This window comes from Cydia strobilella, chromosome 10, assembly GCF_947568885.1.
Source record: "Cydia strobilella chromosome 10, ilCydStro3.1, whole genome shotgun sequence".
Classification (NCBI taxonomy): Eukaryota; Metazoa; Arthropoda; class Insecta; order Lepidoptera; family Tortricidae; genus Cydia; species Cydia strobilella.
Window position 1 is genome coordinate 7076091 of NC_086050.1, and position 27867 is coordinate 7103957.

Sequence of the window (27867 nt, forward strand, 5' to 3'; positions counted from 1 at the left end):
AAAATATACTTATAATCTTATGATCAAATATCACGATCCAGAAATCATCCTGTAGAGGTTATACTCGTATTATAAAATGATACGTCTATTTCTTCGATATTTCTAGGCCAATACGAGTATCATTCTTCGAGTTATGGAGGTAAATATTGTACTGGATAACTGCAAATGGAATTATTGGTTACTTCGTCTTAATGAGGGTAAATATTTGGATTGATGGAGGTTTTTGGTTTTGAAGGGAATATAATTTTATTTCGTGTTAACGAGGATTTCGTCTTTTGAAGGTTCTAGTTATCCAGGTTACACTATATATATATATATCTTTCGCGATATCACTTTGATATAATGAATTAACGGCCCTGTGCACCTTGAAACGGTTCAAATATCCAAGCTAATTCAATATTTTCACGTGTTAGAACAGTTTGTTCAGTACTTATTGTACAACGGGTGGTTCTATAAAAAAATCGGCACACTCGTAACCACATCGGAGCAGTAGCAAAGACGCGGAGCACAATACGTGAAATGCTTTTGTGGATCACCCCAAATCGGGGTGCAACGATATGGCCAATGAATAAAATGGCTTTCAATAGAATAACACGGTTCAGGCCCAATTGGTTTATTCTTCATGGTACTAGGACGGTGCATGTTCAATTTACTCGATTGATTTGATCGTTTCATGGTCAATTTACAAACCTGGTAGTTATCGTGTATGAGTACGACTGATTATTTCCGTAAATAGGATTAATGGTTTTTATTGTTTTATCCAGCTGGCGGAGAAGAGGAAAGATTTTTCAGGTGTGCGTATGTAAGTCTATTTTTGTAGCACGTTCTGTAGGCCAAACGGCAGAGAGGATTTTAATTTATAACATGGAGCTTGTCAAAAAAGAGATAGTACTCTGAAACCACTGACTTTTATTCCCTATGTATTTATCTACATAATAAAAGAAATAATATATATATTAGAACATTTCTGTGATAACTACGACAGGGAATAATGGACGTGTTTTTCTGGCTTAAATATTTTTTTCAGATCTTATCTATGATAAAAAAAAGCATGAATATATCGAAACAAGGAAATACTTTGCCACTGAATACAGTTTTGCGCTGCTTGCCTACATTGCATTGCGAGTGATACTTATTTACTACTCATTGAAAGGTGACGTAAAGCCAGGAAATTAAAAGGGAAAAAAAGATATGGCCCGCCGTGCGAAACTTGCGATGAACGATATGGCCATCGCGCCGGTTTTAACGTTTTACCTCAATAACTCAGAAAATGTACTTATGTTTAAAACTATGCTCGTTACGTCCCTCGACTTTACTAACGTATTTTATACTAAAATTATACTGTTGTGGTATGCAGAGTAATGACAAACTATTAAAATTAAAATTTAATGTAAATTTGACATGTTTCATGTTTTTTTTTCTATCGAGTTAACTTTAAACTAATAAGGTTTTGTTGGAGTTTGCCCTTGCAAATAAATAAAAAAATAAAAAATTCATTGCATTTGTAAAAACGTGTAACAATTCAAATTAAAAACTACAATAACTACAGAGATGCTAACGTTCAGATTAAAATAAATTATTATAATAAAAGTTCCAAAGAGAACAAAAAAATCTTGATTGACACGAGATCCAAGAGCACAGTGAATTATGAATCGCGTTCAATTATTTTTTTAGGCAGACGTTTTAATAGGCCTTTATGGGGTTAATATTAATCCGCAACAAAGCAGAACATATTTAATAGAGATATTGTACGCAAGGGGTTGTTCATTTTTTTAATTTTAGTAAAAAAGCAGTTACCAGCTTCCCATGCCAGTATAAAAATAACTTGTACTTATTTTTTAGACGCAGGTTCAATATATAACAAATACCAATACCAGATTTTGTATGAAGTATATAAATAAAATAAAAAATGTCAAAGCATTTTTCAAATTTGTCAAAGATGCGGTAGCTTAATCCAACGCACAGAGACCACCATGTAAATTATTTTAGAGGGTTACAGCCTTAAGTTATCAGCATCGCGCACTAATAAAACTCCAACATGTGAAATTTTATCAGCAAAGAAGGAACACAGTGCTATATTTCAACAGGCCGAAACGGCCGCCAGTGTACCGGCGCAAAAATATTATATTAATCTGAAAAATTACGAGCTTTACATTATTGAGTTCTTTATAGAGTCCGGTATTTATTGCGCGGAGGACAGAGTCGGTAGGCACTTAGACTGAGTCATTGTCGTGTGCTTTAATATTATTTTCCGGTTAACAAAGAATATAAATCATGCAAATTATAAAGCTTTAACCTTCAACCCCAAAAGGAACACGTTTTGTACAGTATCCAACTTAATTAAAAACTAAATTTTGCCTAAGTTACTAGCGTTTTGTATGATTTATGTTAAGGTGGTTCGATTTTCATACAAAATTCAATCTGCTTTAATTAAGGCACTACACACTATTACTACACAAATATTTGCTCATTTATCTACTTTCGAATATTCGTTTGCGCTAAATTAATAGAAAAACTTTGTTTCATACAGAAATCATACATAAATCAACGTAATTTTTTCATCAATTTTACGTATGTGTGTGTCACAAATGTCGTGTACAAATACGTTGCGTGCGGCATTGCCACTCTATGACGTTGGCGACGTTGCCTGGCCGACCTGGCAGGATTTGCAGTGCCGTCATGTTTAGTGCATTTTTATTTGACAGTGTTGACACTGACACATAGGGTCATGTTTATTGTGTCAATTTGTTTGTATAAATTGAAAATGATAGCAACGTCTAAATCAAGTTACAAAAATCATCGGTGTTCTGGTCCGCGAAAATCCAGAAAAATTCAGACTCAATTGAAGCGGAATTCATGATGGTGAAGTTTCGTAAGGTAGGTACAGTTTCATTCCTTCATTGTACATTGTAATTTTCTCGTGCCGATCTTTTTAGAAAATAATTCTCACTTCTTCCGTAATGGTAGATATAAGCAGTGAACAATACCTATATAGGTATAATGTAATTATTACTGTTTTGGTTGCCGAATAGTCAATGTGTCACTAACTCTAGGTTTTTTTTAGGTATTGTGCAAAATGAAGAGGCATTCTTGGAAATAAAATGTTTTCCTTCATTAGCCAGAAAAAATCAGGACATCCTCACTGCAATAAAGTAAAATAAAACATTTCCTGGGGATGAAAATTATGGAATTTTGTCTATGAATGAAAAACACAATTATTACTAGATAAGTAAATGATAACTTTATTAGAATCCATATTGTTGCATCATCTTTCTTCCTATAACATTAGAGATTTTGTGCTATCATGATATTATTTTTCTTTCAGGTACAGGGACAACTACGGATAACAAATATGAAAAAATGTTATTTCATTTGTTGTGTGAATCCATCTACACCAACAAGACATCCACTGCTGGACATAGGCCTCCCCAGGGATCTCCACAACGACTGGTCTTGCAAGACCGGCCAAAATATCGAGAAATAAATAATATAAATAAACATGATAAATATCCCGTTTTCTATAATAGTTATAATTAGAAGGCCATGCAATGTTGTTACTCACTGTACCTACTTGAATCCAAAAAAAATATAAAAAAGTTTTAATTTTATTTTACAATTACTACTTTATTATTAGTACATTACGATACAAGTGCGAAAAGAAGGAAATTGGCAACGAGTGGCGATAAATTGAAACACGACCGAAGGAAGTGTTTTAATCGACACGAGTTGCGAATTTTCTCTTTTCCGCACTTGTATCGTAAATAACTATTTCAAACTGCAAGGGTACGATGATAGATCTCAATTCAATATAATTTTGCAACATTTGGCATTATTAGGTTATAAATTGTATGGAGATGAAATCTATCATCGTACCCTTCCAGTTTGAAAAATACTATAGAGGCTGGGCAGTAAGGGATTGCTTTACTTGTAGAACTATATTTAGCCCTTTAAAAAAAAACTGATACCTAACACTTACAAACCTGGACTTCCTTGGGCTAGTGCTACTAAGAATCGTCAGTATTCTCCATCCTTTCTGAGTTGGAAGAACCCAAAAAGGTGAGATTTGTGAAAGTCAGGTTTTCAATATATGTGGCGTTTTCAACCAAACGGGTACCTACTTATTGTTGTCATATTTCCATAAAGCTTCAAAATGAAATCAACCTAATCGACAACCGACAATGTGGTACCTTTTAGTTCGAAACGTCACATATTTTTATAAAACGTTATAAACTAATTTATTAATAATACTGGGAGAAAAAGAAAACATAAGTAAAAACTCAAAAATGCTCGTTTTCCCAGAGATAGGACCTAGCTAGATCGAACCCCTTACAGCAAATTTCATCGAAATCGTTAGAGCCGTTTCCGATATCACTGAAATATATTTCGGTTATATCGGAATCGGACAAGAATTCGAAGAATAAAAGGTATAAGAAACATAAGATAACACAAAAAGGACAAAAAAAAGTACCCCTGTCGTACCAGTCTCGAACCCGAATCCTCTTGCACGTATTTCCACGAACATACCGCAACGCCATTACAGCATACTTACACTGCATGAAATTGTCTACTACAAGCATCACGGAAACACTGTTTGCATGTGTGAGTAATAGTAGGAAATAGCATGACAGAAACACTCTGTCGACTTTAAAAGTGTTTTTTGCACTAATGAAGTATTCAATGTTTATTATAATAGTTCAATATTTATGTAAAGAGTGCGCTAAACTTACTTTTAAGTATACAGATACCAACACTATTCCACAAAAAAATAAAACCTGAAAATTTGCGAAAGTGACGCCATCTAGCGGGGTTTAAGCTTTGGGTAACCTAGTCGAACCACCTTAAATACTGACCTAACAATAAGAAGAGAAACACATGTCTTAAATTTTTACCGTCTCGTTTTAATAAACTGCAAACGAAATATAAGTGCGCATTAACTTAATTCCCCACAATCCGGTTTAATATTCTCATGAGAGCACGATACCGACAGCAAACAGCACCCTTGTAATTACTAGAATGTCCTGTAGTAAAAATAAAATGGCAATTGAAGCTATGTCGACAAATAACTGTTTCGTCTCACGCTATACATCACAGGCGAAGAATTTAATCACAAGAGTCCTGAGTGTGGTATGCCGATGATATCTAGGGACGCTCATTGGCGAGCCACGAGCCGTACAAATTGGAAAGGTGGAGTGTGCGAAAGCAACAAAAGGTTACAATTGAAATTTTCGAGATGCCAGTTACATTTTTGTTGGCGGGAGCACGTACAGCGCTGCGGGAGACGCCACACAAGCCTTGTGTTTAAACGAATACGATGCAAAAAATATTCTTATACAAATTGGATTACAATAGCCAAAAAATCCACATGAACGTGACGCGTAGCAGCACAAAAATTCTATACATATTTCGATAACGTTCATCATAACAGTTAATATTCACTTCGCTTAAACTTTGATTTTAAAAGTAAATACACATCGTCAGAAGATAACAACTCACTTGGTAACATTGTAATAAATACCTACTTGAATCGAAGTGTATCTTAGGGTTTTTTTTTTTAATTTAGAGGGTCAATTTGACTCGTGAGCACGGATAGTAACGTGTATCCAAATGTTTACTTTACTGTACAGTCAGCATCGATGAAACAACGCACCAAAAGTATATGACATCCTGTAATACTTTTCTAATAAATAAAGATATACATAGCTCTATAATTCGCATTCAAAAGTCGCAGTCTAACTGTTCGACATATACTTGTAGAGATTTTTTTTGTTAAGCTATTAGATAATGGTAGAATGTTAGGTATATTTTTGACGCGTAGTCTGATCCGCTACTTTTGATGCTGACTGTACATTTATTTACATTTACAAGAACTGAGGACATAATATGGTAGACTAGCCACTATCTCTAGCGACGAGTCTAATAGGCCGACGTCGTAATTACTTTTTATTATCAAGAAATTATTTTGCGCATTGTCACACAAACCCGGAAACCGTAAAAATAAAAATTCGGACTGGCCTATCAGTATGGTCGTTAAACAATAGAAGTCAATATCGGTATTGTGATAAGTATTGTATGTGAATTAGTAAATGAGTCACTCAATCACTCATCAATCATTAGTAAGCGCCTACGGCCGGCGCTCGGCGTAGACAATACAAGCAACTTGTTAACGAAATAAGGCGCACTGATTTGTAACAATGTCTAACAACAGCTCTAACTAATGCCGTTTGTTACTTGTAATGCTTATTAAAATATTTTTTGTGTTTCTTGATATAAGTAGATTCTCCCTTTTTTGAATTTTTATTAGATATCAATATGTTATAAAACGGTAGGAAATTTGTTTAAATTTTGGTGTTATGCGTCAATAATAATATCTAGCCCTGATGTGAGTTCCTAGCTCACATAGTTTAGCCACTATGTCAGTGATTTCAGTTCATAAAAAACAAGAACCCAAAAATAGTTACAAACCAACCCAAACGGAATTAGCGGCCATGTCCGTTTTAGGGCCAAGCGGTGTCATAGACGAATAGGGGTGCAGAAGCGCAGATGTCACCGTCACTAGCGATTGTTTGCAAATAACAAAGTGAACGCGAGGCATGCACCTTTGAAACTACAATGGCAAATGTAACTATGACAATCAAAAGACACATGCAACATTTTACCACCGAAGCTTCGTCTGCAGAAACGAAGCTTGGTCCGCGACAATTTCGAGCCCATAGAATAATAATGTTACAAACGACAAGTATGACAAGGTTTATACGACGTTGTTCTGTAAAAAAAATTGGGGTTTCTAATTGTGCCACGACAATGCGTAATCTAACTGGTCGCTTTCGGCAGCACGTAGCGTCCCCACTGTCCCCAGTGTGGAACAGAGAATGAATGGAGTTACTCGTGTATTTTTTAAATGCTTATTCTAGCCAATATTACACATGCACCAGACGCAATTTTTTTATTTGATTGGCGGACATATTGCGAAATATGACATGAATGGTGTCTTTTTATCAGTCAACTATAGGACCAAAAGAGACATAGTACATGTTTATTTTAAACTATATACGAGTACCTATTGTACAATACAAATTAATGATATAAGTACGAAAGTCAAAGAGATTATTTACCAGTCACAAGGTCAAACAGACTTTCTAGCTTTTGCAGTGAGAGAGATTTACATACTGATGCAGGAAAAAGGTTTTATTTATTACATATTTTTGCAATCATTGAAATATTAAATGGTGTTATACTTTTTTAAGGAAACATTCAATAAATTTTTTATTCCTTTTCTACCATTCCACATAAATTATTGTTATATTTCTTTATAATTTTATAGATAAGTACATACATATATTGTTATCGCAAAACCATTGATATAGACTTAAGATACTTACTTCCCTTTTTTATTTATGATTAAAAGGACTTCACAGTATTAAGCATCAGGAATATCAGGATTTATTAGAGACACTATGCTTTATAATGATGAAATCAAATATCAACGACCACAATAAGTTTTCTTACTCATGTTCTGTTCTGTGCCTTCATGTTAATTAAATGTCATGTTCTGAGGGGTCTTTCTAATTATAAATAAAACTTTAGTTCTAGTTCCGAAACACATTTTTAATACGATTCAAAAAAGTACTAAGAAAATAGCGTTGCAAGTGCACATCTGCCAGCAGATGTGTCAGCACTGCTGGACATCTCTGAGCAAAGACATCGTTAAGCAAAAGTAGAGTATCTCTTTGTTACGTTTATTACAAAAGCTAGTGAACACGGGAACTTATAAATCACAGTTCATCTACTCCTTGCCGTTTATAGGCAGCAGTACCCTGGCCCACCAGGTGCCCTGTGTTGCAAAACCATGTCAATACTACACTAATAAAGACGCTTAGGGAGTTGAAAAAACAGTATATTATCGCTTGAATTATGTGGTTTGAATATCGTGGTTGTGGACGAATAAACCCGCATTGGCTCTCGCGCGCCAAATTGCCCGTGTCGCGATCCAAAGCACTACTAAGGGCTCTGTTCACGTGTAAAATCTCTTCAATGTACACGCTACACTTTAACCCGCCGAGGGGTTAACACACCGGTAACATAACACTAATATTTAAAATGCGCATTACGTTTTATTTTCTATCTTATTCGCAAACAGGATTAAGTTTTACTTCCACGTTGTTGCACATTGGGCACCTATTGTTATTATAGAATTAAGATGTAAGTGTAATGCAAATATTGTTACTTTGATTAATAATAAAAATAGGGATCTTATCTTACCTCACGGTGCATTTTAAATAAGGAGTACTACCTGTAAAAAAAAGATAAATTTAGTTAGCAAATAAATATTTAATTTAAGAAAAATTACACTCATATATTATACTAATAGTCCTAATTCTACGTCATTTCCGTTTTGATAGATACAGGGCTGGCCCCGCCCGCTAGACAGGACGTTAATTAGAAAATTATGTGGGAAATTATTAATAGGTCCGCCGTGTACCCGATTAGATAACAAACTAGTCCATTAGCCGGGCAGGACACGGCCGGAGGAAGCCGGAACCGAAGGGTTATCGCTTTTGGAGCCTTTATTGTAAGGTCGATATTGAATGCGTTGAGAATAATTGAAAAGGACTTGGTGGCGGAGTAGGTAAGATAAGGCAGTAGCAAACAATACGGCGTGCGATCGTCCGGGGGCGGGTTTGACGCGTGGTTGAGGAATGATCAGCGGCGTGGAAATGACGACTTAATGGATTATATGTGTCCGCCGACACCAAGATAAGTGTCGCGCCGGTATCGGGCCCGTCCGAGGAGATTAGGCACCGAAATTACAAAAATTAATAACATAATGGAAATCGAGAGAATGATTTTACACCTCGATGAATATGAGCGATAAATTAAAATGGATGTTGAATAAGTTATCTCCAGTATTTGACAACTCACTTTAAATTGCTCCGAATACTTCCGAAATTTGTTATCCGGGATAGAATACGTAACTTTCAGTAATGCGATGTCTCGATGAAACAAAATTATACCTAGTAAGATCTTCCGTTTAAAGTGAAGACGTACAAGTACAGCGAATTCCATTCATAAAGTGGGTACCTATGCACTTTTGCAGCTGTGTGTATAAAGGGAATGCAAGCAATGATAAACTGGTGTATAAAGGTAATGCAAGTAACGCAAACGAAAGTTTGCACAATTCGGAATCAAAAATCGCACGTCTCCAAAACTTGTACAAGTCCAAAATTTGCGCAAGTATCTTCCAACACACGTAACAGTATACTTGTGCAAGTCTATGGTTTCGTGTGTGGCTAGCATTATTCTTTACTTTTATTCTACATCATCATCTTACTCGCGTTATCCCGGCATTTTGGGAGCCTGGGGTCCGCTTGACAACTAATTCTAAGAATTGACGTTCCAACCCAGAGAGGGAACTAAAGTCGTCGTCAATAGAACTTGCAAATAATGTAAACAAATATGACAGATTTTGTTAGCGTTTGACATATAACCTAACATTTTTACGAAGGTTATTTTACCTAATTATTAATAATTAACATATAATTTAACTAAAAATGTTTATAAATAAAATATTTAAGTATATAGACTGTTGATAAGGTCATGGTTGTCCTTTTAAAGAGTGAAATTACAAAGTAACGAAGGTAAAATGGTTTGTTTACATTATTTGCAAGTTCTATTGACGACGACTTTAGGCTTTGTTAGGATTATTACGGTTTTCTCACGATGTTTTCCTTCACCGAAAAGCGACTGGTAAATATAAAATGATATTTCGTACATAAGTTCCAAAAAACTCATTCACTCACTCACCGCGACCTCCGGATTGAAAGTCGCACGCTCTTACCGTTAGGCCACCAGCGCTTTTTACTTTATTTTCATTTTACATTCTTGTAAATAGGAATAGCTATTTAAAGCTTTAGTTTAATAGTTATTATTGTATTGCGACACGCACACTCGTCGCTGAACAAAACCATCCAAAAAAAGTTTTTTTTTGCATTATTTGTGGCTATCGCAAGATACTGACCCACATCAACCACATGTACCCACGCGAACAACATACAAGACAGTTGCATGATGCCTTGAAACACCGTAAATTGAATTCTGCATTGTTAAAACGGACAACGGCGGGCGTGCTGCGCAGGCCCTCGAATGAACATTAAATAGCGTCACAATAACCTCAGATTTGCCGGCAATCTATTCTATTATACAGCAGGGCGAGAAACGCCTCGCCACTTACGACAAAAAGTGCAAGATCTCGAGCCCTTTGTTCGGGACTTTCTGGGTACGCCTGGACAAACGAGCCGTGGGACCGGTGGTGAAATATTGATGCGGTGTCATAACGGACGCGATTCCCATTACAAAGCCATTTGCGCTGTTTACATAAAAGAGGAGGGCCGCAAATGCCGTATTATCGAGTGCGGTGCGATTGCAAATTTTCCGCTTCTCGCGTGTCAAAGGAGATTATTTATTGCAATTGAGATATAGAAGGCGCCTCGGGATCAGCCAGCAACACCTCGCATAAATAGCGCCGCGCGACGGACGCGCCAACCGTCCCTATCATCCAGACACCAAATAAAATTATGAGCAAGGCTATTTATTACACTAGATTAAATAGGGTATTCATCTTAAACGAGCCCATAGAAACTCTTCGTGGCTAGCGTAATGTTTCTCAAATAGCACAACCAACTTATGAGTGAAAATCGTGTTAGTTTAAATCAGTATAGCACAACCGGGTTTGGAGCCGGGTTTGTTGTCATAAAACTTAAATTAGAGATGTTCGCCAATATATAGAATATTATTTATGCTCAATGTTTACTAATTGCTTTTAATTTTCATACAATGTAATCATCAAAAAGTTGCTAAAGAGAAAACAGCAGTAAATAAATTGATGTAGGTATCAAAGTTAATTCAATAGAAGCATGTGGTTTTGTTATCATTCCCGAGGTCATAACAAATACCTACCTACCGCCACAGAAGGTCAAACAAACACATCTGAATCATAATAAGGATACCTATACAATTCTGCAAATATTTATAAGTAGTTGGTTGTGTTTAACCAATTTGTTGGTTACTAAAGCCGGTTCGCATAATTTTACTTTATAAGAAAATGAAATATAATGGTGTACCATTAGGATAAACAGTTATTGTATGAATACTAATCCCGAACGTTTTTATAAATGAGCTCACGCATCATGACTGTTGGGAATAAATCAAGAGAACTGCAATCTACGATTTAGTAAGTCCACAATTTGTTAAATCAAACGGCATTCAGAAAATTGGTGGCTGTGCAAAGTGCATAATGTGCGGATGTTTAATTTGATGAGAGGTTCTGGGCGAATGGTGGGAAATTATATCAAAATCGTTTAACAAAATAGAGGGCTATTAACTAAAAAATCCTGGAAACCGAAAAACGGCGGTCCAGATTTTCGACGACCTTTCATCAGGCATTCTCAGGTAAGTGTCTGTATAAGAGTGCGTGTTAATATATTGTATACGAACTTATGGTATACTTGTTCAATTGAATTCGAAAGGTGTTAAAGATAATGTTTGATACAATGAAGTAAATACGTATTTTAAAATCGTCAAACGTAAGAATAATAAAACATAATTACATTTATATTTAAATATCATAATTTTTTGAACTGTGATACTCTAAGTATTAAGTCAACTGGAAGGCCCTTGTATTTTGTGTATTATGTTATTTCTTCGTTATATTATATACTATGAACATTATGTTTACTAATATTTATCGATTTTTTTCTTTTATATCTTAAGCTTTTACGTATATATTGTACAATTTCGTTATTATGCATTTCGCACGTTACTGAACCCCATATCCCATATCATACAAAATTATTCAAATTGAATTCATATCTTCGAGCTTATATAGGTATATCATAAGTTAATTTAATCTGACTTATAACACGCGTAATGATTTAAAATGTTGTCCTTTACCAGAGCTTGTGGTCACGGGGGCAGACAGACAAAACATATTTATTTCTATATATGTATTTATAATATTTATATATAAGAAGGTATCGGTAGTTCATCAGTATTGATAGTGTGGTATTCATAAATAATTCTATTTTTTTAATGTAATAAATTACGTACATAGACTCTTTGAACATAAAATCCCTGTTTATGGCTTTGGCGCAATGAAAGTCACCTCGGGTATAATTATAATATACTAATTATAGGATTCATAATTAAATAGTTTTAACGACGGTAATAATATTTAAAGAAAGGCTTCCTTAATTACTACTAGTAATAAGTACCATCATAATAGTTAATGTTTGCAGGTGTCCTCCATTTTCATTAGAACTGTTTTATTTGCTTACCTGTATATTTACAATTTAAATACGTCGTCAACCGCCGCCGCCTAATAAGAATGATTAAATAAATAAATATAAAAAGGACATTTTGATAAATATAACTTTAATCCTATAATTAATGTCATTAACGGGTCTAACGCAGTGAAATTTCATTATTTTAACTTTTTTCCGACGTTTAACTTTAATCCTTGCTAGCTTAAATTATTTGACAATTTGACAATTAGGTTGCATATACCTATGTAGGTAGCCAATAAAAAAAAACAATCGTTACATATTTATAATTTCTATCGATTTTAGTAGTTTTCTATGTTATAAGTGCTGTGTGAAGTGCTGTGTAAAGTCTTTATGTCAGCAAATCTCGTTTTCCGGTATTTTGAGACTACTCATTACATAATAAATAAAATTGTCCAATCAACGAAACAGTAAAGCTAAAAAAAATAATTCGATCAGCGAGTGTTAACAAGCAGGGAATATACCAATATGCTGGCGCACTACCTGGCCAGCTGCCTCGAGCCCCCACCAAGAACTGCGCGCCTCACCCCGCGGACTACCATACAGCCATCTCGTTCGCACTTCACAACGAAAGCTCGTCCATGCGCTACAAAAAGCGGTTTTGCTGTGTAGTGTTGTAAGTTATCTATCCATGTGTGCGTAAAGTGTATTTTTCTGACAGGCTGCGTTGCAAAACTAAACAAGCCGTGCGAGTACTAAAGCTACGGGCGGTTAATACTTTCTTAATTGTGACAAACATTTACCTGTTGGAACGCGTGAACCGGCGCGGCCTTGTGCGCGAGCGCAGCACAGGTTTGACTCACAGTCAGTTCCACCCCAGACCTCTGCGCGGGTGCGCGTGTCCCATGCACTCAGCTCTGTAGTGCCGGGCGCACGATCCTGTCCAATTAGTGTTCTCGCGAGAAACGAGTTAAGTGGCCGGTTTAACTAGTGATGTACTTAAGTTTAGCGAAATGAACTAATGTGCGCTGCAGATGCGAGATGTTTGTGCGGCCTGAGTGCAAAATTATAAACTATGTAATATGTGAAGTTTAGTGAAAGCGATACTATGTGTTGTACGTGGTTCACGAGCGCCTTGTTGGTGCTAAGCGCCGTTTTAACGACGTGGAGTGCGTCTCTATCGGCTACCACAGGAGCGCGGTACCAAGCTCCCGATGAGTGCCGGTGGACGACCGACGACGACGGCTCAGGAGTAGCGCTACAATGCAGATTGCGGACAATAAATAGCGAATTAGAAAACACCAACTTCAGCGCCATTCAACCGCATCTCACTGTGAGATTGCGCTTAGAATGCAGTGATGCACTTTTCTTTCAAAGTTCACTGTCTCCCGGAAGTTTCCGACAGTTGGTTGAATTGCGGGAACTGACTATCGAGTACTGTAAAATTGGGAATCTTTCCGACGGCGCGTTTACGGGTCTTCGAGAATTAAGGAATCTAACAATTAGAACGCATAACACAGACTGGTCATCAATGTCACTTGAAATAACGCCCACCGCCTTCTCTCGAGATGTACAAAATTTGGAACGTTTAGATCTCAGCGAAAATAATATGCTAGTTTTCCCCGAGGGCGCACTCTGTACATTAAGGAACCTTGAATATTTGAACATGACTGGAAATCGAATGAGGGACATCAGTCATTTTCAGTTCTCTTCAGCACATCGTCACCCAACAGAGAAATGCGGCGATAACATATTGGTATTAGATCTTTCGAGGAATGTTATCGATACTTTACCTCCGAATCTTCTATCTGGATTAAAAAGACTACAAAAATTATATCTTCAAGGAAATGCATTAAATTCTGTGGCAGACAGAGCGTTGGAAGGTCTTATTTCACTCACAACTATAAGATTTTCAGATAACCAACTTACAAGTTTGCCTCCGGAACTTTTCAGTGATACGAAAGAAATCAAAGAGATATACTTAAACAACAACACTATAACGGTTCTCGCACCAGGACTTTTCAGTGACTTATTGCAACTTTTAGTATTAGATTTATCACATAACGAGTTGACATCAGATTGGATAAATACTTCAACCTTCACTGGGCTAAAACGACTAGTATTTTTGGATTTTTCTCACAACAGAGTATCGAAAATGGAAGTGGCCCTATTTAGAGATCTGCACAACCTGCAAATTTTGAAATTACAAGACAATTTCATAGAACACATACCAGAAAATGTTTTTAGCCCATTGAACAACTTACATACATTGATTTTATCAAACAATCGACTCACTGCAATTGAAAGTTACGCGTTTTCTGGTTTGCACGGGTTATCTGTTCTATCTATTGATAGTAATCGCATTTCAAAAATACATCCACACTCTCTTCGTAACTGTTCTGCATTACAAGACCTACACATTAATGGAAATAGACTAGACGAGGTACCCATAGCCCTCAAGGAAATTCCTCAGTTGAAAACACTTGATCTGGGAGAAAATTTGATTGTGAGCATTGAAAACGCCTCATTCATGACCATGCAACAAATGTACGGATTGAGATTGACTGAAAATAATATCGGGAATATCAGCAAGGGTGTGTTCGATAAAATGACATCACTCAAAATATTAAACTTATCAAGAAATAAAATTCATAAGATCGAAGCTGGCGCATTTGATGGCAATATTAACCTACAAGCTATTCGATTGGATGGTAATTACCTGACCGACATTGGAGGGCTTTTTGCCAAATTACCGAACTTAGTGTGGTTAAATATATCTGATAACCGATTGGAATGGTTCGACTATGCCATGATTCCAACAGGGTTGCAGTGGCTTGATATTCATGCTAACAGGATTGCTGAACTTGGAAATTACTTCGAAATTGAATCCCAGTTATCACTGAGTACATTCGACGCCAGTTCTAATAGATTAACAGAAATAACTGGCAGCGCTATTCCAAACTCTGTGGAAATGTTGTATCTCAATGACAATTTGATTTCGAAAGTCCAATCGTACACATTTTTCAAAAAACCGAATCTAACAAGAGTGGATTTATATGGCAACAAAATAACAAATTTAGATCCAAATTCACTGAGAATATCGGCAGTACCGCAAGATAAATCGGTTCCCGAGTTCTTCATAGGCGGAAACCCATTAGAATGTGATTGTACAATGGAGTGGTTGCAAAAAATAAACACTGGGAACAGAGCGCGAACTCAACCGAAGTTAATGGATTTGGACAGCATTTATTGTAAATTACTTTACAATCGTGGAAATGCGTATGTTGCGTTAGTGGAAGCAGCATCCCATCAATTCTTGTGCAAATATGACTTCCATTGTTTCGCACTGTGTCACTGTTGTGATTTCGATGCTTGTGATTGCGAAATGACTTGCCCAAATAATTGCACCTGCTATCATGATCAGTCGTGGTCAGCAAATGTTGTGGAATGTTCGAATGCAGGATACGTAAATACTCTACCTGAGAGAATACCAATGGAGGCCACACAACTGTACCTCGACGGTAACGACATTAAAATGCTTCCCAGTCACGCATTCATTGGCAGAAAACGGCTTAAAATACTGTTCTTAAACTCCTCCAATATAGAATCTATTCAAAACAGAACGTTCAATGGATTAAAAGAACTTGAAATTCTACATTTAGACCACAACAATCTTAAAGCTATCGAAGGTCAAGAATTGGATGGGTTAGATAATTTACGGGAGTTGTACATAAACAATAACCAGATTCGCCACATTGGAAAAGAAATGTTTAACCATATGTCCCGTTTGAAAATACTCCATCTACACAACAACCGGTTGACCATGTTATCAGTGTGGCAAATTAATTCTATTGTGACGGAGATAACACTTTCTTATAATCCGTGGTCATGCGGCTGTGAATATACCGAAATGTTCCGAGAATGGATGAAACGCGTGAATTCAGCTACGGATATATCAAACGTTAAGTGCATATATTCTCAAGGGAATAATACTGAAATGGCTGTGTACAGTGAAAACGCGTTCAGTGAACCTGAATCAGGATTTGTTATTGCAAACGAAAACGGAACAATTTGCACTGGTTTACCAAGTATTAACAACAGTATCAATGGAAATTTAACCGCAACAAAAACTATCATAACTAATGAAGATGTGCAAGATTATATTCCGCTCCTTGTGGCGACTTTGTGTGCTTTTCTATTGGTGTCATTTGCAAGTATGATTGTATTTATATTCAGACAAGAAATGAGAGTTTGGTTCCATTCAAGATTCGGAGTGCGTCTTTTCTACAGAGCAAGTGATATTGACCGTGACGATCGGGAGAAAATGTTCGATGCGTTTGTAAGTTATAGTTCGAAGGACGAAGCTTGGGTCGCTGAGGAGCTCGCGCCCATGCTCGAGCGCGGTGACCCGTCCTATAAACTTTGCCTACATTACCGTGACTTTCCTGTGGGCGGCTACGTTGCCGACAACATAATACAAGCCGTCGAGTCTTCGCGTCGTACAATCATGGTGCTCAGTGAAAACTTTATAAAATCAGAGTGGTGTCGTTTTGAGTTTAAATCGGCTCATCATCAAGTTTTAAGAGACAGACGGAGAAGACTAATAGTAGTGTTGTTAGGTGAAGTGCCTCAGAAAGATTTGGACCCTGATATAAGACTATATTTGAAAACGAACACTTACCTTCATTGGGGTGATAGGTTGTTTTGGGAGAAGTTAAAATTCGCGTTGCCGGATGTGCCGAATAACCAGCGGTGCCGTGGGGGGCCCAGTCCGGGAGCTGGTGGGGGTGTGGCGATGCACAGACACCACCACGCCAGGAACCACCTGGGTGCGCTGCCGCCGCCGCCGGTGCACGGAGCGCACCCGGTGCTGCCGCCGCACCCAGCCCATAACCCTCACCAAGCCCCGCCGCGTGCGTCTCCCCGCACCATATCCGTCCATGTGTAGTGAAAAATGAGACTGAACTATGTGCTAGTGACTCGAAACTACAAAATTAATAGTGCAAGTGACTGTTTTACGCAAATATTGTGATGGCTAGTCGGTTAGTGTAAATATGTACGGTTTAAATCAGTGTTAATAGTAGATTTTAAGTATGGACGGTTAGATTTGCTGTTATAATGATCACAGTGCTGTCTCTTACAATGTATTTTACCATTTTAGAAATGCCATTATTTTTTACAATAGTAAAGCTATTAGACTTGTAGAATGTAAAAAGATTTTTAAATAATTTTGTAAATATTAGCAGTATGTAAATTTGTAAGGCCTATGTTCGGGCTGTGTTTGTTAGGCAAATCTTGCCGAATACTATAAAAGTGACTTACATGGCATCTCTGCCACAATCTGTGATAACATTAGATATAGTAAGTGGTAAGGTAGTATTTCACGACTACATATTATGTAATTTAGTCATACCCAAAAGAAAATATTTATTGTAAAAATGAAAATTCAACTGTATCAGGCAGTAATAAAAGACAAATAAATGAAAAATGCAAATTTAATAACTTTTTTAATTATTTTTGACCGAACCTGAACCTATAAAGATTACAGTTAAGAACAATATATTTTTATGGAAACATTTAGTGCTCTTTTAATGAAGACATACGCGATAAAATGATTCATTCAAAAACCTTCACATTTGTTTTCTTTAGTCATTACTATTTCACATGGCCTCAATTAAAAGGAAGGTAGGTTTTATCATAACAGTAAACATATACATATTTGTACATCAAATTAGAGTAACATAAAAGTATAGGGGGGAGGGAGGACTTTGCCCAGCAGTGGGACACTCTAGGCTCATATAAATAAATAAATAAAACCGAGATTATAATGATTTGAGTGTAATTTGATACAGTGCCTAAAAATTTAATTTGCTTAACCTGTAAAATATAAGCCATAGGTAACATTTTTTAGATGGTTGTATTATTAGTGTTTTATCCCAGATTTAATTTAATTAATGAAATTGAGTTATGAAAGATTTAATAACTATCATTATTCAAATATCATGCTTTTAATACAATTCTATAGCGGGAACTGTGCGCCACGCAGCGTATGAAGGTCTACTTGAAAAAAGGACAGTCTTTATAGGCATCAGTTAAGCATAAATTCATTTTATGTGCCATACATATTTGCTAATTATTCAAGAATTCAGGCTTATTTCTAAAAAGGAATTGGCACCGTCCGAAGGGCATGGTGGGGGTAAGTAAAGCGATCGCAGCGCATAAGGTGGTAAAAATTGGCAACTAACGGATGCGTCTTTAACATTTCATACAAGTTATATGACTCGAAATGGAACTTTAATTTACGATTACTCCTGAGACATTCATTTAAATTGTATGGTGTAAGGGACCATTGTATACTGTATGAAATGCTTAATATAACTAACATATTTAATTTGATAGTTATTAATACTGTATCCGTGTAAATAGCTATGCAAATTCCACATACTATGAAATCTCTTTGTAGAAAATAAGAATGGGTATAGTAAGTTATCCTTAAAAGATAGACATACACCATCGCAGACTTATTTGTATTAAAGCTCTTAGCCTGAGTGATTTTTTTCTGACTTCATTGGCAAATATCGTCATATTTCAACCAATTTACACAAAACCTTAACAAATTTTACGCCCTAACCTTCCCCACGAATCAGTAGTTTTCACTTAAGTTATTACGATTTACTTACTTCTCGCTTAATAGGTAGTTTTGACAAAATACGAGCCTATAGTTGCAACCGCTGTGTGTATCGTCGTGCACGGTCCCATATGCAATTTATTTCAGAAAATATTCTCAGGTGAGATCAGCGGAGAGCTTCGGTCATCGACCGAGGCCCTTCAATCTGTGGTAACGAGCGCACTCCCCACAGCCCCAAGTAGGTGTGAAACAAATGGAGCCGCGAACAAAAAGGGTATCCAGCCTCATTCCTGCCTACCGAGATTGCTTTTACAGATATAGACCGATACTCGACCGGCCCGTTGAGATATTGATGAAAAAGTTCACAAAGATCTCACCTTTTCACTATAACGGCTATATATAAAGCGGGATCGTGACTCTGATGTCCTTTAGGTTGCAGTTAGATTCTGTAGTCTTATTGTTCGGAGAAAGTCGAATTGGTTCGGAAAATCTTTTCAGCTTTGTAAGTGGATCGAAGAAGTTTTCGTAACTAAGTTTTATTTGACTTATATTGCGATTTGATGTTTTTAATATAGTAAATTGACTGTATTGAATATGTATGTAACCTTTTTCATAAAACGCCACAATATTAATATCTAATATGGTGTATAAATCGCTTAAAAATCAAATACATTTTAATACTTGTAATTTAACGAACGCTATGAACAAGGACTGTCGGCCTAGCCAAGGTGACAATCGCTTGCGCTACGACAACGAAACGCTTTGTCTCTCTATCACTCTACCATATTAGTGCAACAGTGACAGTTGCGTTTCGTTCGCTACGGAGCGTAAGCGATTGGCATGTTGGCTACGCGGCCTGAAAAGATTTGTTTTAACGAGAATAAGCAATTAAGAGTTCCCGGCAAACTCGGTTCTCCATACAAACATAGTTTACACTCTCGTTTTAAAACGACTAGCTAGATTGCTCTGAAACTTTGTACTTACAATAGGATAAGGTATATCTAGGTCTGTAATTATTTTATGTAGCTTCAGATACCATAGTTAAAAAAATACAGCCACTTTAAGTTTTTCATACAAAACTTGTTTTTGCTCTATTTCGTTTGTTTTATAAACTGGAGCTATATAAAATAATTACAGACCTAGATATACCTTATGTCATTGTATGTGCAAAGTTTCATTACAATCCAACAAGTAGTTTTAGAATGAGAATGAAACTCCGTTTGTATGGGAAGGCGAAATTCGGCCTAGCTTGCCGGGAACTCTTAATGCTTAATTCAATGCAAAAAATATCTATCGGCCCTATCCGTGACAAAATCTTATTTTCCCAAGAAAAGTTAAGGAGCTCTAAAGCACATCTAAGTATCTCTAGTTCCATCTTCAGAGCTAACGCATACCAGCCGCAAGCACTCGGCTGCGGTCGCCAACGCCAACCAGTTCCTACTTGCAGTGTTCAAATTATGCATTGGAAACATGGAAACCTTTTTGTGTAGCTACTTTGCCAAATCCTAAAATGTGCTATTAGATTAAAATGTGACTCCACGGCTTCACATGCTATAATGAGGTATGTCTCACATTTTTAGTATCAAAACGAAGTACATAAAGTCAGTTTAAATTACTCCTTTAGCTCAACTTATTATTTATCCAACAAAACGTGCCAGTAATTTCTCATAAGAAATTAAGTAAGGCCTGTCCCTAATTTTTCATATGAGCTTATTTTATCTGTACCTAACTATATTATTTATATAGCCCTTGACTAGTGATTCATATGAAAATAAACCATTTTAATGCATACATAATTACACATACGCACCCTAAACGCATGCACTCATGCAAAAACGAAGAAAATGTCGATCGATTTGCCACAAATATATTGTATTCGCAGGAAAATTAGAATAAACATATCACAAAGGCATAAGAAGCTCCCAGGTTCCAAAGAATAAGGTAAAATCATTGTTAAGCCCTAAAATTGTCGCCAGAATATCATCGAAATATATACATAAAAAGAGAAATAAAATGGCACCTGTTTTCATACAAAGACGAAAAAGCATGCAATAAAATAAAAGTATTCAAACCCATACAATTTTGCCAAACTTTTACAAAGGGGTTTGTGTTTAGCATTATTAAAAGCGGAATTTAGTGGCATTGTTAAACTTACAGAACAATTAACTAGTCAAATAAAAATATTGGCGACAGGTAATATATCCGAACATACTGCTCGCAAAATTATATATGGGTCTTGAAGGAAAAATATGGCTCCTGCTCACATTACAAAATAAAATAATTCATAAATGTTGTAAATACATTCTTAAGAGAATACGATATGATATATGGGGCATTTCACGTCAAGCGGGCAGCTGCAAAAAAATTGTCAGGTTCTGCATTTTGTTCATAGTTGGATTGCTTGGACCTATATGTGAACTAAAAAAATTGGCATCATTACTTTTTTTATATATTGCTTCGTTAAAAATTTATACGCATTTAAAAAAAACTACAAAATTTGAGGAACGGATTTTTTAAAAATTATTATTGCAATTCTTTCAATGGATTTAATAATAACTAAATAGTGATTATTTGAGAATATTAGTTGATTTCCTTGAAAATTAATACAAAAAGTTTATTTTTATTTTTTAGGGTTCCGTACCTCAAAAGAAAAAAACGGAACCCTTATAGGATCACTCGTGCGTCTGTTTGTCTGTCCGTCTGTCACAGCCTCTTTTCTCCGAAACTACTGGACCAATTAAGTTGAAATTTGGTACACATATGTAAGTTTGTGACCCAAAGAGGGACATGTAACGGAAACATATTAATTTTCAACACGGGGGCCACTTTTGGGGGGTAAATGAGAAAATTAAAAAATAAAGTTTGTCAAACTATATCGTGTTACATATCAAATGAAAGAGCTCATTGTGAGAATCTCAAGTATATTTTTCTATAATTTTAAGATAAATAGTTTAGAAGTTATTCAAGAAATAGGCAAAAATTACCATTCCCCCCCCCCCCTTATCTCCGAAACTACTGGGTCAAAAATTTTGAAAAAAATACACAAGATAGATCTTACCTATAGATCACCGGAAAACCTATTAGAAATGTGCAGTCAAGCGTGAGGTCGGACTTAATTACTTAGTTTTTGATCCGACCTCTACGGGTTTTTTAAAGACATTTCACATAAAAGATAATAAATAAAATAAAATAAAAAGCCTTTTATTTCTTGAACTTTTTTACATATTTTCATATTTGTTTAAGCGTTCTATATATATAATATTATTCAAGAACCCCGTTTTCACAGGTGAAGGCCTCCTCCAAAGCCTTCCATGTATCTCGGTCCTTGGCCACTTGTATCCAATTTGGCCCGGTAATTTTGGTGATATCATCTTGCCATCTCATAGTAGGTCTTCCTATCCCTCTTTTTCCTAGAGGTCCTTTCCACGACGTCACCCTTGCTGTCCAGCGCCTGTTTTGAGTACGTGCTACATGGCCTGCCCACCTCCATTTAAGTATTTTGGCATAGCTGAGAGCATCTATGCTCTTTGTGTGTTGTCTTATTTTTGTATGGTTGATTTTTTGTATTTTCTTGATGTTTAGCATACTACGCTCCATTCCGCGTTGACAAGTCCTTATTTTTTCCATAGCTTTCTGAGTAAATCTCCATGTCTGACAGCCGTATGTCAGACAGGGTAATAAGCATGTATTCATGACTTTAGTCTTCACGCTGACGGGCATGTTACTCTTAAATACTTCTTTTAGCTGCCAGTATTTGTTCCAGGTCTTTTGTGCTCTCCGTTCAATTTCTAACTCGTTGTTCGTCTTATCAAAACTTATCTGTTTTCCTGAGTATATGTATTGTTTTGTACAAGTCAATGGCTCGTTTCCTACCGTAATGGTTCGCTCCATGCCATTTGTCATTATCATAGTTTTTGATAGGTTCATTTCGAGTCCCACTTGCACGCTGGCCATATGTAGCGAGGTAATCATATATTGTAGTTGTGAGCTTGTCTCTGCGAATATTACCAAGTCGTCTGCAAAACGAAGGTGATTTAGGTAGTTGCCGTTTACATATATTCCTTTGTTCTTCCAATCTAGCTGTCTAAAAATAGTTTCCAGGATCGCTATGAACAGTTTTGGGGACAGAGGGTCTCCCTGCCTTACTCCCCTTTTGATAGGGAAGCTTGGGCCCATGGTTTCCAGCTTCACTTTACCTGTACTGTTCCTATATAGATTTTTGATAACTTGTATGTATTGTTGCTCTACTCCTTGACTTTCTAGAGTCTCCCATATCCATTTGTGTGATACTGTATCGAAAGTCTTCTGGTAGTCAATGTAGGCAATGTAGAGACATCATTGTTTTTCTTGAAATTTTTCAATTAGTTGTTCTAAGCTGTGGATATGGTCGACCGTTGAGAAGCCTTTTCTGAAGCCTGCTTGTTCTACTGGTTAATTGTTTTCTAAAGCGGCACTTATTCTTCGATTGATGATTGATGAAAAGAGTTTATAAACCGCTGGTAATAAACTTATTGGCCTGTAATTTGAGATGTTTTTAGAGTCTCCTTTCTTGTAAATTAGGATTATATTTGATTCTGTCCATTGAGATGGTATAGCAGTGGTTTCAATTATGCGATTAAATAAAGTTGATAGCGGTAGAGCTAAAATATTGCTTGCTGTCTTGAGAGCTTCATTGTTGATTTGATCTACACCTGGACTCTTGTCACTTTTTAGGCTTTTAATTGCGTTGATTACCTCAAGTTCAGTGATGTCTTCTACTTTTTTCTTATTATGTGGTGTTGATACACTATCAGTTTGGTTCCTGTCAGTTTTTTCGCTGTATAAGTCCCTGTAAAATGCTGTTGCCACTTCTATAATGTCGGTTCGTTTGTGTGATGCCTTTCCCGTAGAATGGATTCCCCAATCCATGTTTTGTTCTGTGTTAGTTCTCTGTAGGCTTTTTAGTACTTCCCGCCTGTATTATGTGCTTCATAATGGTCTTCTTTCTGTACTCTGCATAATCTTTTTTTATGTACATGCTAATTAATTTTTACAGGGCACATAGTTCATTTTTTTCGCTGCGAGTCTTATTTTTGGTTTTATGCAGTGTTCTTCTTCTGTCCATAAGTTTTACTGTGCGTTTTGATAATACCTCGTGTTCATTTTGACTTTTATTGACTGTGTGAGCTTCTCTAAGGCTTTGATTAATAACACCGATTAGCATATTATACTGTTTTTGGACACATTTTGTTTCCTGTCTGTTGGGCAGATACGCTGATAGTAGTTTTCTATATTGGGTTGTTTCTTTTTCGTTTTTTAGTGTTATAATTGGGTTATTTGCAACGCTGGATCTGCATTTCTTAGTGTTAGGAAGTGATACACTAGCTCTAACAGGTCGGTGATCTGAAGGAAAGTCCACATTTAGTATTTCTATATTTTGAAATAACTGGGCGATTAGATAAAATATAGTCTATCTCATTATAATGCTGGCCATTTGGTGACCGTCAAGTCCATCTCCGGGTTGATTTTTTCTTAAAAAAGGTGTTTAGTATATGTAATTTATTTTGAACAGCAAAATAATAAAAGATACATTGTTTAAATTGTGTAATGTACGGAACCCTTGGAACGCGAGTCCGACTCGCACTTGGCCGGTTTTTTTTCATATAACAAACCGGAAGTTAGTCTTAAATCTTTTTTTTTTTTTCAACCGCATTTTTTTATTTTTTTTTATTTTTACACAATAATGTAGCTTATGGTGTACTAATGTCCTATATTTTTTTTATAATGGCATCTCGATTGGTTTTGAAGATTCATGAAGTAATTCGAAAGTACTGCGCGACGCTCCGTACTAAGCGGTAGTTCTATGTGGCAGTCTTTATGGCCAATTACGGGTTTTTTTACTTTTGCGTAACGGAATTAAAGCAATAAACAATATTTCATCGGTTAAGATGTATAAAAGTAAATCATGTATTATGCAATCGTGCCTTTTGTAGCGCTATCTCTGATCAACCATATCTTGGAACTGAAAACAAAACGTTTATGTTTTAACAAAACGCTAGAGGTAACTTAATAACTAACCATAGCTAGTTTTAGGCGGAGTATGTCACATGCTTAAGAGGTCACTTTCGAGTTAGGTCACGTTCTGAGGACGTCACTTTCTGTACGTCACATTCTGAGTTCTGAACAAAATCCAGAACCTGACAATTTCTTTGCTTTCTGCTTGACGTGAAATGCCCCATATTAAAGTAAATAAACCAGAAATACCTACCAAATCTTTTTTTTATTTTATATAATACGGTTATCACATGAAATATGTTGTTCTACAAGTCGCTTCGTGAAATAAGTGCATGCGAAACGTACTGCTAATAAGATTATACCTATGTACCTAAAATTTATTCGAATTTAATTGTTGTCACCGAATCGAATACAGGTCAAGCAATTGAAGCAATAAATAATGCTTAAAAACTTATCAGGAACAGTCGAACACACCTCGCCGGTACATTGTGTAATAAATAATAAATCCAATAAGTATTTGTTGAGTACACATACTAAAATGCAATATCTGTACATTTTTTTTTTAATTTATCTGTTTCATAGAAACATTACATAGTAAGTAGGTACTAGGCAACCGTTTTTTTTTTTCACTTTACATACTTGTTGTATTCAAATGAGTATGATTTCGGTGACATTAATATATTTAAAAACATACACGAACTTAAAGATAAAATCAAATTATTTTTGTTGAAATATCAACAAAAAAATTGTGTATTTAAAGTAAAATAATGCCAAATGACTCCGTTCAATAAAATTCGACATTAAGTAATGGTAATACGTTCGTTTGAGTTTTTCTTTAAAACAGTCTGTCCAAACAAAGAAATCACGCCTTTTAATAATAGGTAAGTACCTACGTCTCAGTTCCCGTGCCCCATAAATTAAACTAGAGAATAACACGAAGGTGAAAAAATAAACGCGACGTCGGCCTGTGTAGAACATTAATCAGAGGCGCGGGAAGGCGTAGAGAATTTATTTAACGATTGTTACAGCACCGATGAAACGTTAAAAATGCTGTCGGAGGTATATTGAAACATTCGACGCATTGTTCAACCCGATCCGACCGATAGCGAACCGTGGTTCCGACGCGCACCGAGCATCAGTGCAGTGTTCGTGTTCATATCATACTGATGCTATCATCCAACCATAAACTGGTGAACATGGTCTGTTCGACAAAATTTGACATTCGAGTCAGTCTGAAAAATATTTCCCGTCATTATTTATTTAACAATAAGTTATTTGGCCATTTGGGTTGGGTGAAGGAACTTCATTACGGCAATACTTCATTCTACTTTTTCCATACAGGTCCCACATATAATCAGTGGCATATTCAAGTTTTAGGATATTCTTATTCTCAGGTAAATCGGATCAATTCTTCTTGACCAACCAGGAGGTGCAGTGGTCAGTTGTAAACCCTTGCCACCTTGTGGTTTTCCATTTATTCAGCATAGCATATGCGAAAAGAGGTTTTCGGGTCAACTAAGGGTGCAATTTTCTTATTTGCATTGTGCGTTAGTATAAACATTGTGTGTCAGTAACGGAGTAATTTATATACATAAAGTCTGATGAAATCGAGTCTCATTTTGACAAAAAAAATTATTCGGACTCAAGAACACTGACTTTAACACCATGATGCAAGAAAATGAATCTAGCTTGGTACCTATGTAGATACTAAATGGAGACGTTGGAAAGTTAAAAAAATACTCGACAGAGTAGGGAGCCTATTAAATAGGTTCGAACAAGGACCCGGAGACTCGAAAGGCTACCAATAAAGTAGATTAGTTAGGTGAGAACTACGACCCTCAACGAACCCGAACGGCTGCCAGTGAAATAGGTTAGGTGAGAACTGTTACCTTCCACCATCCCGTCAACCCATATTATATTATCTACCAGTATTAGCCATCAAAAACGGTGTCTCTCCGGTGTTACACCATAAATCGTCTGCAATAAGGCCAATGATGAAGTTATGTTAGGTTAGAACTACAACCGTTCACCAAGTCGAAGAGCTTCTCATAAGTTGGTTAAGTTAGTATGATTGAAACACCCGAACAAATAACAATTCCAGAACCAAGGTAGAATTTGTTGCAAGTTGTTGAAATATCGCGAAGTCTGTGTTTGAAGCGAACTACATCGATTAAAATGATGAATGTGCATTTCTATTGCCATCAATAAAAATTAAGTAAAACCATGTAATGTAATTTTTGACAAGTATGGATTTTCTGTTGCAGATTGCACTTAGCAGTTCTACCCTAGCGTAATCTATCTATAATTAGGTGTAATCGTAGGTATCTGCTACATCTAAAATTAGTTGTCATAGTTTAGACATAGTGTTACTTTTAGAAAATACATGTATCGCAAAATTTAAATATCTAGATGCACATTATATTTTTCAATAATAATACCCGAATGGTTGTGGACTAGGGTAGACTGAGGACGATTGAAACAATTTATGTTTGATGGCCTATTTTATTTTTACAGTTAGAAAGGTATGCGCCTATATTACTAAACCTCATTTAGTTCTTAAATAAAGATTGTTTGAAAGCCTTACCGCCCATGGTTATGTCATGACAGGGAATCAAAGAGAATGTGGGAGAGTGGTTCAATTGACCCCATAGGTGTGTTAATTGAAACACTATGAGAGGACGTTTGAAACACCGTAATATATTCGCGCGAAATTAATGATTTTTGAGAGAAATTGTCGTCACATTACCATCATCACAACATTTTAATAACACATAATCTCACCGATTCTTGATATATAATGATTTTAACACGTTTCTTTAGCCTAATCTAAATTTACAAGGCAATTTGTGCAAAGTGAATTTGGCTATGTCATTGTTTAAAGCTCGTTATCACGAAAACGAATTATAGAATGAACAACTATTATAATATCATTGATTTCTCATGTTCTAGCGATTAGAATTTAAGTTTACA

At 36.1% G+C, this 27867-nt stretch overlaps 2 protein-coding genes and 1 long non-coding RNA gene across 3 annotated transcripts in view; 1 reads left to right on the forward strand and 2 right to left on the reverse strand.

Moving 5' to 3' along the window:
- The window catches only part of LOC134744559 (lysine-specific histone demethylase 1A), a 439624-nt gene that overhangs the window by 204529 nt on the left and 207228 nt on the right, over positions 1–27867 (reverse strand). The gene's annotated exons all lie outside the window — the stretch shown is intronic.
- LOC134744734 (uncharacterized) overlaps positions 1–27867 on the reverse strand; it is a 120634-nt gene that overhangs the window by 84176 nt on the left and 8591 nt on the right. The gene's annotated exons all lie outside the window — the stretch shown is intronic.
- Positions 12735–17781, forward strand: LOC134744915 (toll-like receptor Tollo). Its single transcript, XM_063678862.1, has one exon. It carries the CDS (start codon positions 13384–13386, stop codon positions 17221–17223), a length of 3840 nt encoding a protein of 1279 aa, XP_063534932.1. The 5' UTR covers positions 12735–13383; the 3' UTR covers positions 17224–17781.